At 48.7% G+C, this 18,749-nt stretch overlaps 1 protein-coding gene across 2 annotated transcripts in view; it reads right to left on the minus strand.

Annotated features, from left to right (window-relative positions):
- The window catches only part of cad (carbamoyl-phosphate synthetase 2, aspartate transcarbamylase, and dihydroorotase), a 135,839-nt gene extending 117,378 nt beyond the window's left edge, over positions 1-18,461 (minus strand). For both annotated transcript variants that reach the window (XM_072499023.1, XM_072499022.1), the window contains exons 1-2: positions 18,051-18,461; positions 1,387-1,526 (exon numbers count right to left, since the gene is read on the minus strand). In XM_072499023.1, the coding sequence (XP_072355124.1) occupies positions 1,387-1,526; positions 18,051-18,159 (249 nt within the window). In that variant the 5' untranslated portion in view covers positions 18,160-18,461. The remainder of the gene's footprint in view (positions 1-1,386; positions 1,527-18,050) is intronic.
- Positions 18,462-18,749: the final 288 nt, after the last annotated feature.

Below are 18,749 nucleotides of genomic sequence, written 5' to 3' on the forward strand. Positions count from 1 at the left end.
CTGAAGGGTAAATTGGAGGAGGAGTTGGGGGAGGAGATTGAGGAGGGGCTGTGGGCTGATGCCCTAAGTAGGGTTAATTCCTCTTCCTCGTGTGCCAGGCTTAGCCTGATACAGTTTAAGGTAGTTCATAGAGCGCATATGACGGGGGCGACGCTGAGTAGGTTCTTTGGGGTGGAGGACAGATGTGGGAGGTGCTCAGGAAGTCCAGCGAACCATGTCCATATGTTTTGGTCATGCCCGGCACTGGAGGGGTTCTGGAGGGGAGTTGCGGGAACAGTATCTAAGGTGGTGAAAGTCCAGGTCAAGCCAAGCTGGGGGCTAGCACTATTTGGAGTAGTGGACGAACCGGGAGTGCAGGAGGCGAAAGAGGCCGGCATTCTGGCCTTTGCGTCCCTAGTAGCCCGGCGAAGGATCTTGCTAATGTGGAAGGAGGCGAAGCCCCCCAGCGTGGAGGACTGGATAAATGATGTGGCTGGGTTTATCAAGTTGGAAAGGATAAAGTTTGCCTTGAGAGGGTCTGCGCAGGGGTTCTACATGGCAACCATTCCTAGACCATCTCGAGGAGCGTTAGATGAAAGTCGGACAGCAGCAACAGCAACCCAGGGGGGGACATAGTTCGTTTGGGGGGGGGGGGGGGGGGGTCCTTTGGGGGGCATTTGAGCAAGAGAACACATGAATGATCCGGAAACTGACATGTACGGGATGAATCCAATGTGCAAAGTTCTGTATCTTATTGACTTGCCATGTTCATGTCTTGCCACGCGAGTTCTCTTTCTTTTCTTTGTTACGGGGGGGGGGGGGGGGGGGGTTGTTTGTAAGATGGAAAATATTGTTGAAAAATTCTTAATAAAAACATATTTTTAAAAACACTTTCCGACCAACATCCATAAATCAAAAAACATTTTTAACCAAGACAGCAGTTTTGCATTCCTTACAGAAACAGGTATTACTTTGAAATCATCAAGTGATCTGGAGACATTCTTTAGTGGGCAGAGAGAGAGAGAATCCCTTCTTGGTTTGAATGCAGCTCCCCAACTGAAAGCGAAACTAAAATTCAAGAGCCAAAAACAGCTTCCAGCTCAAAGCAAAAGTAAAAAGCAGAGCACAGCCCAGCTCCACCCACACAATGACATCACTGCAACCACTTGAGAAGACAAATATTTCTTAAAGTGACATTCCCATGACAATACAATAGTATTTTTTTCTTTTTAGACACGATTTGCTGCACTCAAAAAAAAGCAGGGAACTTAAAGCCAGGTCAACACCATTCATAACTGAATGATTTGTTAAAATTTGACCCAGAACAAAGCAAATTACCTCTACTCATGGAGAACGGTTAACTTTATATTATACTGGTTATAGACTAGTTCAATGGATAACATGCACCTTGCTGAGTCCATGTTCATCCTCTTCATCCTTTGGTACGCCATAGTTCCCGATTAATGGATAGGTAAGGACAAGGATCTGACAATAATATGATGGGTCAGTCAAAGCCTCCGGATAACCGACCATTCCAGTCTGGAAAACTGAAAGGAAAATATGTTACTGAAGCTATTTACATTGATAACTACATATCAATAAGCATATAAATACACTTGCTTGTCTTTAGACATAATTAAATAAAAATAACTGTTAGCCTTTTAACAAAGTATTGTTTCCAGGCTTTGCTCCAATTCGAACAATTTTTGGTGGGAAATAATTTACACCCACTGCTATTTCCTTTTCAGGACATCTCAACCTGCTTTGTGTGATCTTGCACTCAGCACAGCATGTTCCTCCTCTTTCTCTGCCCCCATTCTTGAAATGCCAATGCAAATTGCAATCAGCCTTTTTAACTGGTCCAAGCAGGAATTCCAATAAATCAAGTTGTAATAAATTAAACCCTTTGCAATTGAAGAACAGAATTTCAGAAATACAAATATAATCGAGTGAGTTTGAAATAAATGGGTATTAATAATTGACAACATTGTTATTTTCCTATGAAGCACAAGATCGACATACACCAATAGAGTAGGCAAACTGGAACGTACTCTCCTTATACTAGATCTCAATGTACTTCATTAGTTCTACTCCAGACATTATAGAACATTCTCTCAGCCCCATCATAATCTCTGAATTGTTAAGACTGTTTACCCAATATCTTGTATTGTTGGATAAGCAGAGACTTCCTTCAATTAAATATTGGCAAAAACCAAAGCCTCGATTTTCGGTCCCCACCATAAACTCTATTCTCTAATCACTGATTTCATCCGCCTACCTGGCAACTGTCCGAGGCGAAACCAGATTGTTATAACTGCATATCTACCCATCTGTACCATCACAATGAGCGACAATTGCAACTTCACCTAACCCCATCCCTGCCACAGCTCATCTACTGCTGAAATCCAGACCCATGCCTTTATAACCGCTAGACCGGTCTCATTCCACTTCTGGACGTCCTCTCACATTAATTTAAAACCATCCAAAACTCTTACTTGTCCTGTTCTAACTCACCACGTCCCATTCATCCATTACCCGTGTGCTTGGTAACATCCATCAACATATCACATGCCCCACCAGAGGTGCAAACACCCTGGACCACTGCTACACGAGCATCAAAGGTGCCGACCGCTCCATTCCCTGGCCACACCTTGGCAAATGCGACCACAAGTCGGTACTCCTACTTACGGCTTACAAACAGCAACTCAAGCGTGCTGAGCCAGTCAAGAAAACCGCGCAGTGCTTGTCCAAGGAAACTTTTTTTTTTTAAATTTAGAGTACCCAATTCATTTTTTCCAATTATGGAGGAACCTTCCTCTAAGATAAATAGCCTGTATTGAATTAATTATCATTTGGTATTGTGTTGGTGCATCTTTGTGTCCATCGGTTCTGTTCCTGCTACAATTGATTAGCTTTGTAAAAATATCTGAAATGTATGCACCCAGTGCATTTCAGGGGGTGAAATTCCTAATATTTAATCACGTACTTGGCCTTTCTATTATATCATAATGCAGCTTTAGGAAGCGCAGGGGCTGTAAGCTGCAGCTGGCTCATAGTTCTGATTTGGGCAGTTTTGAGAATTGGCACATCTGAATGTGCAATTCTGTTAATTCTGCAGGCAAAGTGCAAACTCCACACAGACAGTCACCCAATCCGGGAATCGAACCTCGGACCCTGGAGTTGTGAAGCAACTTTGCTAGCCACTTTGCTGCCCTTATTTTGCAGTGCACTTGTGGAGCATTCACTGCACACCTCTGCTCTATTTTTACAATCAATATTATGAGAATTACTCATCTCAACAGAGCTCTTAAATTATTAAACAGTTACATTAGCCAACACTGCAGTCTGTCATCCAATGTCAGAGTCCAGAGAATATCTTTGCTAACTCAAATTAATTACACAACTTTGTAACATTTCAGCTTAACTGGAAATTTATAGAAACTCTGATTCAAATCATTTGATTTTAGTTAACTTGGTCAACTATATTTTGCCCATAAGCTCCAAATAAAACACGAATTACTGAAATAACAATATCATCTAGCAATGTGGTAAATAAAGAATTGCTGGGCAACATTGATGATAGAATATATAAATGATGGCAACATTTTAACAGTACTGCAGCTGAAAATGGCACTCCAATGTTACTTGATGGCATGACCCAAATCAAAACTTCTAACTATTGTAACAATGCAAGTGGAGACAAAATTTGTAACAAGAAGTTATTTTCAAACCAATGAATAGGTATAAAAGACTGTAGAAGCCAGCATGTATTATAGTTTTCGTCCTGCATTTGCAGCCAAAAGTCTGTCGTTTAAATGTTATACTTATGGACAATCTCAAAAATGACTACTGGAGAGATGAACTGCAATCTTATCACAGCAGTTATAAAGACTCCAAATTGACCTTTATTTAATAACAATAATAATCTTTACTGGTGTCATAAGTAGGCTTGCATTAACACTGCAATGAAGTTACTGCGAAAATCCCCTAGTCGCCACACTCCACAGGGGCAGTGTTAGGGAACACTATGAGGGAGAATTCAGAATGCCCAATTCACCCAACAGGCATGTCTTTCGGGAATTGTGGGAGGAAACCGGAGCACCCTGAGGAAACCCATGCAGAGATGGGGAGAAGGTGCAGACTCCACACAGACAGTGACCCAAGCCGGGAATCGAACCTGGTGCTGTGAGGCAACAGTGCTATCCACTGTACCCCCGCGCCACCCTTATTAAGACCCATCTTCCTGGAGAGAGACAGCTGAGGAATTTCACAGCTGGAATGGAAAGGAAAGGCCCAGAGTGTCGCTGGTGTCCACTTGGTTTGTTTTGCCATCCAGATACACTGCCAGAACTGCCCAAACGAAAGATTTATGACACTTAATCAATTTGTCACCATCACCGATGCTTGTGCCACAATCACGGGCTCAGATAATGCTGAGGAAATGTTCCATTCTCATCTTGAAGGTGCTCTACTGCCTCCCCAAGAGAATAGATCATCCGTTTGAGCAACTTCAATGCCTGGGTTGGCCGTGACTCCAGTTGGGAGGAGTAAAGCCAATGTAAAGAGTGTCCTCACACTGACAAAAGCTCAGCAAGGCCCCACTGTAACAAACACCCCTTCTGCCAGAAAAACAACTATAAAAACCACATGGAGGCATCCCAGTATTATTCCATGCCAAAGATGTAGGCAATGTCTGCATCACTCGATCCACGCAGGTGACTGATGTCTGCCGGACAGATCATAGACTTGTTCAGTCAGTGATGAACATCCAATTAGCACCAAGACACCAAAAGGCCCAAGAGGAAGATGTCAAAGTCTGAGTCGTGAAGCAGCTCAACTGAAGAGAGGAATTTCAAGTGTAGCTCACGACCAATGGAATAATCCACACATTTAACTCAATCTCAGAATTTTGGGATCAAACAGTCACCTGGACTCAACTTCTGTGCCCAGACCATTGTTGTCACCAGCATTGGTTCAATTAAAAGTGCTGAAATACGTGACCTCCTTGAACACGAATGAGCAACCTTGATTGCCTGGCAGAACAGCCCAAGGATGCAGCATTCCAACAAGTCATGGCTGACACCAAAAGACAAATCAAGGTGGAAAAAAGACATATGGTGGGATGAGAAAGCCCAAAAAATCCAATAATATGCTGGTGAACATGATATGCAAAACTTTTTTGAAGCCACCAGGGCCAAAGTCAAAAGGACAAAATATCCCATGCTCACATGATGGTGTTTGTCTTCTTAAGGGTGACAATGCCAACCACTAAAGCTGGAAAGAACATTTGCAACTACTCCAGTCATAGCTGATACCCTCCAGAGCCCCCCCCCCCCCCACCCCCAGTACTCTCTGGTAGAATCCTTGGGGGAATCTCCATCGATGAGAGAACTGCAACAAGCAATCAAATGGATGAAAAACAACAAAACCTGCATTCCAATGACATTCCAGGACAGAGAGGTCTTCAAAGCTGGTGGATATTTGCCCACGAGATTCCATGGATTTATATTTCAGATTTGAGTGGCACAGTGGTTAGCACTGCTGCCTCACAATGATCGGCTTGATTCCAACCTTGGGGGACTGTGTGGAGTTTGCACTTTCTCCTTGCGTCTGCGTGGATTTCCTCCGAGTGCTCCAGCTTCCTTCCACAGTCCCAAAGGTGTGGTCAGATGGATTGGAACATAGAACATCACAGCGCACCCAGTACAGGCCCCTCAGCCCTCGATGTTGCGCCGACCTGTGAAACCACTCTAAAGCCCATCTACACTATTCCCTTATTGTCCATATGTCTATCACAGTGTAGAAGGAGGCCATTCGGCCCATCTAGTCTGCACCAATCCACTTAAGCCCCCACTTCCACCCTATGCCCGTAACCCAATAACCTGTTCTAACCTTTTTTGGTCACTAGGGGCAATTTATCATGGCCAATCCACCTAAACCTGCACGTCTTTGGACTGAGAGGAAACCAGAACACCCGGAGGAAACCCACGCAGACACAGGGAGAACGTGCAGACTCCACACACAGTGACCCAGTGGAGAATCGAACCTGGGACCCTGGCGCTGTGAAGCCACAGTGCTAGCCACTTGTGCTACCATGCTGCCTGCATTGGCCATGATCAATTGCTCCTCAAGTGTCCACGGATGTGTAGATGGGGTTACGGGGGATAGGGCCTAAGAAGGGTGCTTTCAGAGGGTTGGTGCAGACTTGATGGGCTGATTGGCCTCCTTCTGCACTGTAGGGATTCTCTGATTTGGGAGGAAAAGGAACTCTGAACTTCAGGAATGTGGCAATTGTACATATTTTCAAGAAGAGATACATCATGTTTTGGAACTATCAAGTATTTCACTCTTGTCCAAAGCAGAGTAAATTTTGATACTCATTAAAACTCAGAGACACAGTGTGGTTTTGACTTTCCAGAGGAACCTTTGACATGGTATTTATTGCCAGACATATGCCAGAAAAGTGTCAAGATCAACCCAGAAACACTTCATTGTATTCATTAACCTTGACTCAGTAAATCGCGAGCCTCTGTGGATTGCCATAATCCTAGGCAATAATGAAGCCATGTTTCAGCCCTCATACTATTTAACAATCTACCTGAGAGTGCCTATTCACTTCAACGTCAACTGGCCTCTGGCATCAGAATTCAGAGGACCCCTACAGTGGAGGAGGCCATTCGGCCTATTGTGACTGCACCGACCCTCCGAAAAAGCATCCCAATCTAGGTCCAGTCCGTCATCCTATCCCCATAACCCACCTCACAGTTGGACAACAAGGGGCAATTTAGCACAGCCAAAGGCAGCACGGTGGCGCAGCAGTTAGCATTTCTGCCTCATGGCGCCGTGGTCCCAGGTTCGATTCCGGCCCTGGGTCAGTGTCCGTGTGGAGTTTGCACATTCTCCCAGTGTTTGCATGGGTTTCACCCTGTAGCCACCTAAATTGGCCAACTCCCGATTTAAAATGGCGAATGACAAAGGCTGATGGGAAAGTCAGCTAACAAGACAGAAACCGGCAGGTGCAGGTTTGCTGTGTATTAAAACTCTGCAAAAGGCCAGACAACATCGATACCAGCGACCATCACCATAACAATATAGCAGCCATCTGCATACTGATGAGCAATCCCCGGGAACAATAAGTAACATTTTGGACACACAAAGCAAAGCCAGACTCCTCGGCGCCAGCAGGAGCCAACACAAAGGAGGTGAACGAGCACCTGAACACCGCCCATCGATCAGGGAACCGCTCCAGTACTGGAGAAATCGAACCAAGCGATTGGGACAAAGTCCAATCACTTGGAACCAGGTACAGGGTCCGCCCCGAAAGGCGGGAAGCCCCTGGGGACTATAAAAGAGTTAAGCCCCAAGTTCAAATCACTCTCTTCACCTCTTCGTCCTGCCCGGGTCACCCAGCAACATGAACCAACATTGACCGTGACCGGTGCAGTGACCGCCGAACGAAGTAAGTCTTAATTCAACGCTCGCTACGAGATAGGCGCTCCTAGCTACCAATCCATACCAACTTCGAATCCCGCAGACTCAGAACCCGAACGAAAGGCCATTTGTTCCCCTGACCTGGTGGGCCAGTCCGAAGCTAGGTATTGGCCTGTTAGTGATAGAAATAGCTTAGAAAGTAGAGTTTATGCATGAGTAGAGATTACTGTGTATAATAAATGTGCTTTGATTTGAATCTTACTAATCGGTGTATTGGGTCATTGATCATTACTCGGACTTGAATCTCGTGGCGGTATCATAAAGATACCTGGCGACTCGAGAGCAAAGGTAATAAAACAGAGCCGAGTGAACCAAAAGTTAGCAACAACCCCCCCAACCCAAAGATGTGCAGGGTAGGTGGATTGGCCACTCTAAATTGCCTCTTAATTGGTAAAAATGAATTGGGGGATTTGACTTCTGGCGACGGAGGGGAGCGGTCGCGTGTAGAGGTGCTCAGGAGGGGGGGAGGGGGGGGCAACATAGTTGCATCCCGTTCCGCCCACGAAGAACGTGCGCCCGGGTGCGCGAGCTTGGCTGACTGGGCCCCCGCACAGCGAGACAGAACGAAGAGGAGCAACCCATAGGCGGAGTGGGGCCGGAGACCCGGTCGCTCGGGAGCGGCAGCAGAAGCACGAGGGGAGAGCCCCCCCCCCGGGGAGAACATAGAACATAGAAAATACAGCACAGAACAGGCCCTTCGGCCCACGATGTTGTGCCGAACCTTTGTCCTAGATTAATCATAGATTATCATTGAATCTACAGTGCAGAAGGAGGCCATTCGGCCCCCTGAGTCTGCACCAGCTCTTGGAAAGAGCACCCTACCCAAACTCAACACCTCCACCCAACACCAAGGGCAATTTGGACATTAAGGGCAATTTATCATTGGCCAATTCACCTAACCCGCACATCTTTGGACTGTGGGAGGAAACCGGAGCACCCGGAGGAAACCCACGCAGACACGGGGAGGACGTGCAGACTCCGCACAGACAATGACCCAAGCCGGAATCGAACCTGGGACCATGGATCTGTGAAGCAATTGTGCTATCCACAATGCTACCGTGCTGCCCTTAAGAACAAATAAATCTACACTATATCATTTTCCCGTAATCCATGTACCTATCCAACAGCTGCTTGAAGGTCACTAATGTTTCCGACTCAACTACTTCCACAGGCAGTGCATTCCATGCCCCCACTACTCTCTGGGTAAAGAACCTACCTCTGATATCCCTCCTATATCTTCCACCTTTCACCTTAAATTTATGTCCCCTTGTAATGGTGTGTTCCACCTGGGGAAAAAGTCTCTGACTGTCTACTCTATCTATTCCCCTGATCATCTTATAAACCTCTATCAAGTCACCCCTCATCCTTCTCCGCTCTAATGAGAAAAGGCCTAGCACCCTCAACCTTTCCTCGTAAGACCTACTCTCCATTCCAGGCAACATCCTGGTAAATCTTCTTTGCACCTTTTCCAGAGCTTCCACATCCTTCCTAAAATGAGGCGACCAGAACTGTACACAGTACTCCAAATGTGGCCTTACCAAAGTTTTGTACAGCTGCATCATCACCTCACGGCTCTTAAATTCAATCCCTCTGTTAATGAACGCGAGCACACCATAGGCCTTCTTCACAGCTCTATCCACTTGAGTGGCAACTTTCAAAGATGTATGAACATAGACCCCAAGGTCTCTCTGCTCCTCCACAATGCCAAGAACTCTACCGTTAACCCTGTATTCCGCATTCATATTTGTCCTTCCAAAATGGACAACCTCACACTTTTCAGGGTTAAACTCCATCTGCCACTTCTCAGCCCAGCTCTGCATCCTATCTATGTCTCTTTGCAGCCGACAACAGCCCTCCTTACTATCCACAACTCCACCAATCTTCGTATCGTCTGCAAATTTACTGACCCACCCTTCAACTCCCTCATCCAAGTCATTAATGAAAATCACAAACAGCAGAGGACCCAGAACTGATCCCTGCGGTACACCACTGGTAACTGGGATCCAGGCTGAATATTTGCCATCCACCACCACTCTCTGACTTCTATCGGTTAGCCAGTTCGTTATCCAACTGGCCAAATTTCCCACTATCCCATGCCTCCTTACTTTGTGCAGAAGCCTACCATGGGGAACTTTATCAAATGCCTTACTAAAATCCATGTACACTACATCCACTGCTTTACCTTCATCCACATGCTTGGTCACCTCCTCAAAGAATTCAATAAGATTTGTAAGGCAAGACCTACCCCTCACAAATCCGTGCTGACTATCCCTAATCAAGCAGTGTCTTTCCAGATGCTCAGAAATCCTATCCTTCAGTACCCTTTCCATTACTTTGCCTACCACCGAAGTAAGACTAACTGGCCTGTAATTCCCAGGGTTATCCCTAGTTCCTTTTTTGAACAGGGGCACGACATTCGCCACTCTCCAATCCCCTGGTACCACCCCTGTTGACAGTGAGGACGAAAAGATCATTGCCAACGGCTCTGCAATTTCATCTCTTGCTTCCCATAGAATCCTTGGATATATCCCGTCAGGCCCAGGGGACTTGTCTATCCTCAAGTTTTTCAAAATGCCCAACACATCTTCCTTCCTAACAAGTATTTCCTCGAGCTTACCAATCTGAGGAGAAGGCGAGGAGGCCGCAAGGAACCGGGGCTGTAAGCTGAGGCCCGGGGGGAGGAAAGGTGCGCGGGAGGAGTCGGAGACCAGGAAGCGACTGGAGAGAGTCGCGCGCATCCCTCCCCTCCCAAACGGAGACCAGCACATCGCAGTGCTGGAATGCGAGCCTACCCGACCGACCGAGCACCCCCGCCCAACAGAACGTGGGCCGCTGCGCGGCACAACAATGCGGGGCAGCGAAAAGGCGGCCTGAGCCAAAGCGAGGTCCGAGCCAGCAACGTGCCCCCCCCCCCCCGGCGGCAACCACCACGAGGCAGGCGGCGGAATAAAGGGGGACTCCCGGCCCGAGAAGCCTTTCTTTCTCTCTCTGGTTCCAGGGTGAGTGAGGAGGAAAAAAGAAAACGAGAACACGCTCTTTGGGGGGAGGGGGGGAAAAAGAATAAAAACAAAAGAAAAGAAAGACTTACTGTTAAAGGGACAGAACACTCCCTCTCTTCTTCCACGCTTCTCAAAAAAGAAAACCAAATTTACCTGAAAAGAGTCTCTTCAGAGGGGGGGGGGGAGAAAGAGGGGAAGTGGGGGGAAAAGAAAGGGGGGGGAAAAGGGGGGGGGGGGAGAAAATATGCCAGAAGGGAGCCAAAGCAGAGGGAGAACAGGAACCAAAAGCAAACGGGGCAATACACAAGCCCACTAATCAGCACACAAAGTGGCGGAACGGAAGCCTCGCTGTAACAAAAAGAACTGGGCAGACAAGAACATTTTCCCCCTGGGCCAGAGGGGAACTGGAAGGCAGCCTTTGCCGAGGCGCTGAGGGAACACCAGCAAGAAAGCAAGACAGGGACCAAAGCAGACATAGAGGCCGCAGTACAGGCAGCAATGGCCAAGGTCCTGGCGGAGGTGCTGCTCGTCCTGGGCAGAGCAGAGAAGAAACTGGAAGTCCAGGAGGAGAAACTGGAAACCCAAAAGGCGACCGTTAAGGAGCTGGAGAGGGCTGCGACGGACATGAGCGACCGGATCACGGCCCTGGAGAAAGAGGTGGCGAGACTGGGCACAACGCAGGAGAGCCTGAAGGGCAGGGTGGACAACCAGGAAAACCGTTCAAGACGACAAAATGTCAGGATAGTGAGCCTACCAGATAGGATCGAGGGTAGAAACCCCACGGCCTACGTGGCCGAGATGCTGGGCAACTTAGTGGGGAGGGTAACTTTCCCCAACCTACCAGAAATGGACCGGTCCCTGCGCCCGAAACCCAGGGCGGGGGAACACCCGAGGGCAGTTATAGCCAAACTGCACCGGTACAAAGACAGGGAACAATCCTGTGCTGGGCCAGGCAAAACAGAACCTGCAAATGGGAAGGAACCTCATTAGAGTGTACGAGGACATTGGGGCAGACCTCGCCAGGAGACGGGCCGAATTCAACAGAGCAAAAGCAGCCCTTCACAGGAATAATGTGCGGTTTGGTATGCTGTACCCAGCGAAACTCTGGGTCACATACCAAGAAAGTGAGTATTTCTTTACAGCCCCCACCGATGCAAACAAATTTATCGAAGAACACGGGCTGGAAAACCAACAGCGAGGGTAGAAACACGGGGCCCCTGGTAAGGGGCAACAACACACAACACACTGACGGGACGGGGGGGGGGGGGGGAAGCAATGCCAGGACCCCCGCCCGCAACAAGGCAAGCGCACCCTGAACACAAAGCAAACCGCTACCCAACGAACCGACATAGGTGGGCAACCAGGCCCCAGCACAAGGGTACGAGAGTAGCGGAGAAGGGGGAGCAAACAGGGTAGGGCGGGGGAAGAGTGGGCAAAAAAAAACGCAGAGGCTGGGCAGGGGAGAAGCGAGACAGTAACTCCCCAGAGGGGGGTCGCCGCACTAGCAAGAAAGCTAGCACCAGGGACATGCAAAAAAGCAGGGCCGCAGCGCGCCCCCAACTGAGGGGACGGCGCCAGGCAGAGGGTGGGTAGGACCACTCAACAAAGGCGGGAGAGCAAACGGGGACAGGAGCAGGGGAAAGAGGGACAAAGGAGGGATATACGGGAGAGGGGGAGAAAGGAGAAGGAAAGGGAGAGACTGCCGGGGGGGGGGGGGGGACACAGGGACGGAGGGACAAACAAGACTAGAAAAGGAACAGCAATAAGGCTAGAGTGCCGCAAACAAGGGCTCGGAACAAGGAATCACTGCAAGCATCCACCCAGTACGGCCTCTGGGCGAAGGGAATCCCCAGAGTGAAGCGGGCTACCCGCGTGGCGGGCGCACAGCGGGCGACCGTGGCGGGGGTCCCCTGGACAGAGGGAAGCACCAGAGCGCAGGGGCCCGACCGCATGGAGAGAGCAGTGACAGCGGCCATTCTGGATGGCCCCCTAACAAGGGGGAACCCCGGAGGGCATGGGCGCGTCCACCAGGTGAATATGGCTAATCCCACAAAGCGAGGGGACAGAAGTCCCCCACCAGGATAGTCACCTGGAACGTAAGGGGACTCAACGGCCCAGTGAAAAGATCCAGAGTCCTCAACCGCCTAAAAAACATGAAGGCCGACATAGTCTTCCTTCAAGAGACGCACCTGAGAGAGCAGGACCGACTGCGCGTAAGAAAGAACTGGGTGGGACAGACCTACCATTCCTGTACAGATCGAACCCCAAGACGGGGAAAACCTAAACTCCGCCAAGCACGTGGGACCCTATACGAACACGGAGACAAAGCCAGCCGCCTGCTGGCACACCAGCTGAGAAAGCAGGCAGCCACCAGAGAAATTGCACAAATCAGGGATACTAGAGGCGCATTACAAACAGAGTCAGAAAAGATCAACAAAGCCTTCAGGGCCTTTTACCAAGGGCTGTACATCTCAGAGCCCCCAATGGGAGAGTCCGAGATGAAACGGTTCCTTGATGGACTGGACATGCCAGTCGTGGGGGAGGGCAGAAACCAGGGCCTGGAAGCACCACTAGCACTGGGAGAGATCATGGACAGCATAAGCTCCATGCAGGCAGGGAAGGCACCGGGACCGGACGAATTCCCGGCGGACTTCTACAAAATATTTGCGACAGCACTGGCCCCGCACAAGCAGAGACTCACTAGCGAGGGGCACACTGCCACCCACACTAGCACAGGCCTCAATCTCGCTGATACCCAAGATAAAGACCCAAAGAATGTGGGTCATATAGACCCATCTCACTGCTGAACTCAGATGCCAAAATACTGTCAAGATTCTAGCCAAAAGGCTAGAAGACTGTGTACCTGAGGTGGTCACGGAAGACCAGACGGGCTTTGTCAAAGGCAGACAGCTTACCTCCAACATCAGGCGCCTGCTGAACGTGATAATGACCCCCTCCGGGGAGAGAACACCAGAGGTAATCGTCTCCCTAGACGCAGAAAAGGCCTTCGACAGAGTCGAATGGAAATACCTCAGAGGTACTGGAGCGGTTCGGGCTTGGAACAGGGTTTACCTCCTGGGTAAAGCTCCTATACAACGCTCCCATGGCGAGCGTACGGACCAACAATACCAACTCCCGATACTTCCAGCTGCACAGGGGCACCAGACAAGGATGCCCACTGTCCCCGCTGCTGTTCGCCCTAGCGATCGACCCACTAGCAAATGCGCTCAGAGCAGCAAAAAGCTGGAGGGGGATCCGAAGGGGCGGCAGAGAGCACAGAGTCTCACTCTATGCAGATGACCTGCTCCTCTACATCGCGGACCCACAAAGCAGCTTGGATGGAATCATCGCGCTCCTGAAAGAGTTTGGCGCCTTCTCAGGCTACAAACTCAACATGAGCAAAAGCGAGATCTTCCCGGTACACCAACAAGTAGGTGGGGCAGCAGTAACGGGACTGCCGTTTAAACAAGCCCAACTCCAATTCCGCTACCTGGGGATCCAAATCGCCCACGACTGGAAAGGGATCCACAAATGGAACCTCACCAGTCGACGGAGGAAGTAATAAAGGACCTGCAAAGATGGAGCACACTCCCACTCTCCCCCGCGGGGAGAGTCCAGACGATCGAAATGAACGTGCTGCCCAGGTACCTATTCCTATTCAGAGCCATCCCGATCTACATCCCCAAGGCCTTTTTCAAAGCATTAGACAAACTAATCATGGCGCCGTATGGGGGGTGGGGTGGAGCGGCACTCCCATCGCCACCCAAAAAACACTCCAGCAGCCTGGTGGTGATAGCCACCCTCCAGTCCTGGAACCAGCTACAGCAGCAATTTGGCCTGACCAAAATGTCAGACAAAGCTCCCATCTGTAACAACCATAGGTTCACACCAGCGCTGACTGACGCCACCTTCAAAAGGTGGAGACAGGACGAGGGGTGACTGACAGTCAGGGACCTATACACGGACGGCAGGGTCGCGACACTGGACGAACTGACGGAGACATTCCAGCTGGCCAGGGGGAACGAGCTAAGGTACCTGCAGCTCAGAAACGTCCTACGAAAGGAGACAAGGACTTACCCACAACCGCCATGACAGACATTACTGGAAGAGTTACTGGGTGCAAGCATATTAGAGAGAAGAAACTGTAGTGACATGTACGCCCGACTGGTAGAAGGGGCCGACACCGTACTGGACGCAACAAGAATGAAATGGGAGGAGGACCTGGGGTTCGAGATAGGGTGGGGACTCTGGAGCGAAGCACTGCATATGGTCAACTCCACCTCCACAAGGCTCAGCCTGACGCAACTAACGCCCACTTAACAAGAACCCGTATGAGTAGGTTCTTCACGGAGGTGGAGGATAGATGTGAACGGTGCCAAGGAGGCCCGGCCAACCAAGCCCACATGTTATGGTCTTGCCTCAGACTTGCAGGGTACTGGATTGCCTTCTTCGAGGCAATGCCCAAAGTGGTGGGGGTGAGTGTGGAGCCATGCCCGAAAGTGGCGGTATTCTGGGTTTCAGACCAGCTAGATCTATTCCTGGGGAGGAGGGCGGACACCCTTGCCTTTGCCTCCCTGATCGCCCGCCGTAGAATCCTGTTCGGCTGGCGGTCAGCATCACCACCCAAAGCTGCAGACTGGCTGTCCGACCTCTCGGAATCTCTCCAAATGGAGAAAATTAAATTCGGCATCCGAGGGTCAGACGACGGCTTCCACAGAACGTGGGAGACTTTCACCCAATTGTTCCAGGACCTGTTTGTGGCCAACAAACAAGTAGAAGAATAGCCAGGAACCAGGGGAAAGCAGCCAAAGCTTGAGAGAGGGAGATAGACTGGGAGGGGGAGGGGGGGGGGACGACACAACTCAGTCTAAGAGGAAGGAAAGGCGAACCGCAGGGGGGGGGGGGGGGGGGAGCACGGGGAACAATAGAGCAGGGAAACGTTAACCAATCTGACATCCACAGGAAGAGAGAAAAAGGAGAATACAGGCGGAGGACGTCAGTGTGCACGAGAAGACAACGGCGGCAAAATCCAACCGGGAGAAGCGAGGGGCAGCACCGGCACCAGACCCACTCGAGGATTGCCCTCCGGAAGTGCCTCGCCGGCACAAACGGATGCCTATTTACATATGTATAGCTATATCATATCCTGTGTACATAACGGCAAAATATACTCAGTTCAAAAATCCAATAAAAAATATTTATATAAAATAAACAAATGAATTGGGTACTCTAGATTCATTTTTTTTTTAATCAAATAAATAAATAATTAAAATTTAGCACAGCCAGCCCACCTAACCTGCACATCTTTGGACTGTGAGAGGAAAACAGAGCACCAGAGGAAACCCACGCAGACACAGGGAGAACATGCAAACTCCACACTGTCACCCAAGGTCGGAATCGAACCTGGGTCCCTGGCACTGTGAGGCAACAGTGTTGCCACATATAGTACTGCCTAGATAGAAAAGACCTAACCTCAGCCATGGTACCTGCCCATCTCCTTCAGATTTGCAAGCCACTCTCAAGCTCAATTCTGCATACAAAAACTATACCTGTCCTCAAATGTTGCCAAAACAAAACTCCTATCAACTTGCACCTTAACAAGCAGGTATCTTACCTCCCATATATGTGGAAGATGAGACGCTGGAATATGCTAAGCACTTCCAATACCTTGGCAGCCACCTCTCTCAAAATGAGATCCAACACGATGGCCATAAAAACCCTCATATCAACCTACACCGTAAGAAACGGATATCTTATCTCCCAGGTCCTGTTTTCTCAACTCAAATTGTCAAAATGCTTCAAAGACATTCCGAAGCTCTACTCAAAAGCACAGCAGCAGTGACATTAATAACTGGGAGTAGGATGCTACTAATCATTAAAAATGGTGACAACTTGTCCATCAAGCTGCATCACTCTTTCAGTTACAAAGTTTTGATGAAGGGCAGCACGGTGGTGCAGTGGTTAGCACTGCTGCCTCACGGCACCGAGTTCCCAGGTCCGATCCCAGCTCTGGGTCAGTGTCCGTGTAGAGTTTGCACATTCTCCCCATGCTTGCGTGGGTTTCATCCCCACAACCCAAAGATGTGCAGGCTAGGAGGATTGGCCACGCTAAATTGCCCCTTAATTGGAAAAAATTAATTGGGTACTCTAAATTTATTTTTTAAAAGTCTTGATGAAGACCCAGGTCAGAAACTCGCAAACCCAAATACACCATCCTCAAATTGAGGGACAGCTGCCACCAATGATGATATGGGCACTTTCCCTGACCAGACAAGAAACAGGATGATGTTTCCCACATCAGGGAGCGGAAAGCAAAAGATAAATCATAATAACAGTAATCATAATACTCCAATTCCAATATCATCCAAGTACTTCTTACTGTGCTCACCCCAGTCCAACGCCGGCATCTCCACATCATGAATATCATCCAAATCAGCAGAGACCAGAAAATATTCTTGAGACCTTCTTGATGCAAATGCCAGTTCAACACACGCAACATGCTCACAAACATCAATTATGGTTTTTTTTCTTTAAACCTTTGCAGTCCTTTAAGAATTGATCAACTTTAGATAGCTATTCTTTCAACAAATAGGTTTGTATCCAAAACAAAACATTTCAGTTTTCACAAGAAATTGTTTTGGCCTGTTTAAATATATAAACAGCAATCAACGTTAGAATCCCCAAAGAGAATATTTCCATATTCAAATTTTAAAAATTCACTTCATAAATAATGAAGCAGGTGATAAGATTACATGGTGGTAAACATGGTCAATCCTGGCCCTGGGTCAGTCCATGTGGAGTTTGCACATTCTCCCAGTGTCTGCGTGGGTCTCACCCCAAGCCAAAGATTTGCAGGTTAGAAGGATTGGCCACACTAAATGTCCCCTTAATTGGAAAAAATCATTGGGTATTCTAAAAAAAAAAATTTAATACAGTGATGGTGACCATTGTTTTGCAAATCTTAATACAAGATTTAGCTTAACTTTTGATATTTATGCAATATAAAAATATACAGATTGTTTAAAAATGGCTTTGGTATATGCAGCTTTTCGAGTCTTCCCTGAATGTTCACAGCAAGGAAATCAAACCGACAGATGAACGAGAAGACTGACCCTCAATGCCCTGACAACATGGATTTGAACTTCAAGTCACCCAAGCGACTGCGGATGCTGGAAATCCAAACTAAAAGTTTTTTTTAAATAAATGCTGGAAATATTCAGCAGGTCGGCAGCATCCCTACAGAGAAAGCGTTAATGTTTTCAGGACAGCTTTCTCTCCACAGATGCTGCTTGATTTGAATTTCACGTGTTACATGCTGATCCTCAAGAAATCCTGGCGTTTTTCTATACAGGCCACGAGAACGCAAACACGATCTCCCAAAGCACTGCGACCAAAATATCAGAATAAAGCGATTGCCCGACAAAATAAATCGTCATTTAAACATTTCCGGCCTTCGTTAAAAAGCTAAACTGGGACTAGTGATGCGAGAAACGAAAGATTAATTCGCCATTCGACCTGAGCCTCGGCAAATCTGCCGGGGGAGGAGAGGAAGCCAACGCTCGAACTCGCACTAAAACTTACCCACTTCACCCGAGACGCTGGCAATCGCGCCGAAATGCCTGCCTTTGAAAGAAGAGCCATCCTCCAAGAAAAGCGTGGCCATTTCCTCCGTTGCAATTTTCCCCGGCATCTTGCTACCTCCAGGAAGGCTTTGGTCTGCACTGGTCTTTCTGCTGGAGTTTGCTTCTCTCACTTGTCTGCAAAGGGACGCCTCAGGCCCGGGCACGTGGCTCCGCGCAGCAACACAAGGTTCCACCAGGACAATAGCTTCGCCACCTGTCAATCAAAGCAGATACAGCTCCCACGCCTGCCCGGACACGTCAACAGAAGCAACGCAAGATTCCACCTCCGACAATGGTTGCGTTCCCCTATCAATGAGCGCGCCCCGCTAATTCTTGCGGGGAGGCAATGTTCACAGTGTCGGCAGTTACTGCCAATGCCGGACATGCGCACTCCGTTATCCCAGATGAAACATGGCGCCGTTCAAATAATCACAGGTGTATTGTTATCTTCTCGTTCGGAAGCTGAGATTCATCGAGCACATTTCCACACGTTACTCCCCTCCCCCACACACTCACACACACATATTTGTGCTTTGTATTTAATTGAGTCCTCAGCAGAGGGCTCAATTTCTGCACCACCACCAAAATGGACCCCATCAGTCTCGCGGCAGACACGGGGGAATTCATCAGGCGAATGAAGCTACGGGAATTCTTCCAC

Source organism: Scyliorhinus torazame, chromosome 4 (assembly GCF_047496885.1).
Source record: "Scyliorhinus torazame isolate Kashiwa2021f chromosome 4, sScyTor2.1, whole genome shotgun sequence".
In the NCBI taxonomy this organism is placed as follows: Eukaryota; Metazoa; Chordata; class Chondrichthyes; order Carcharhiniformes; family Scyliorhinidae; genus Scyliorhinus; species Scyliorhinus torazame.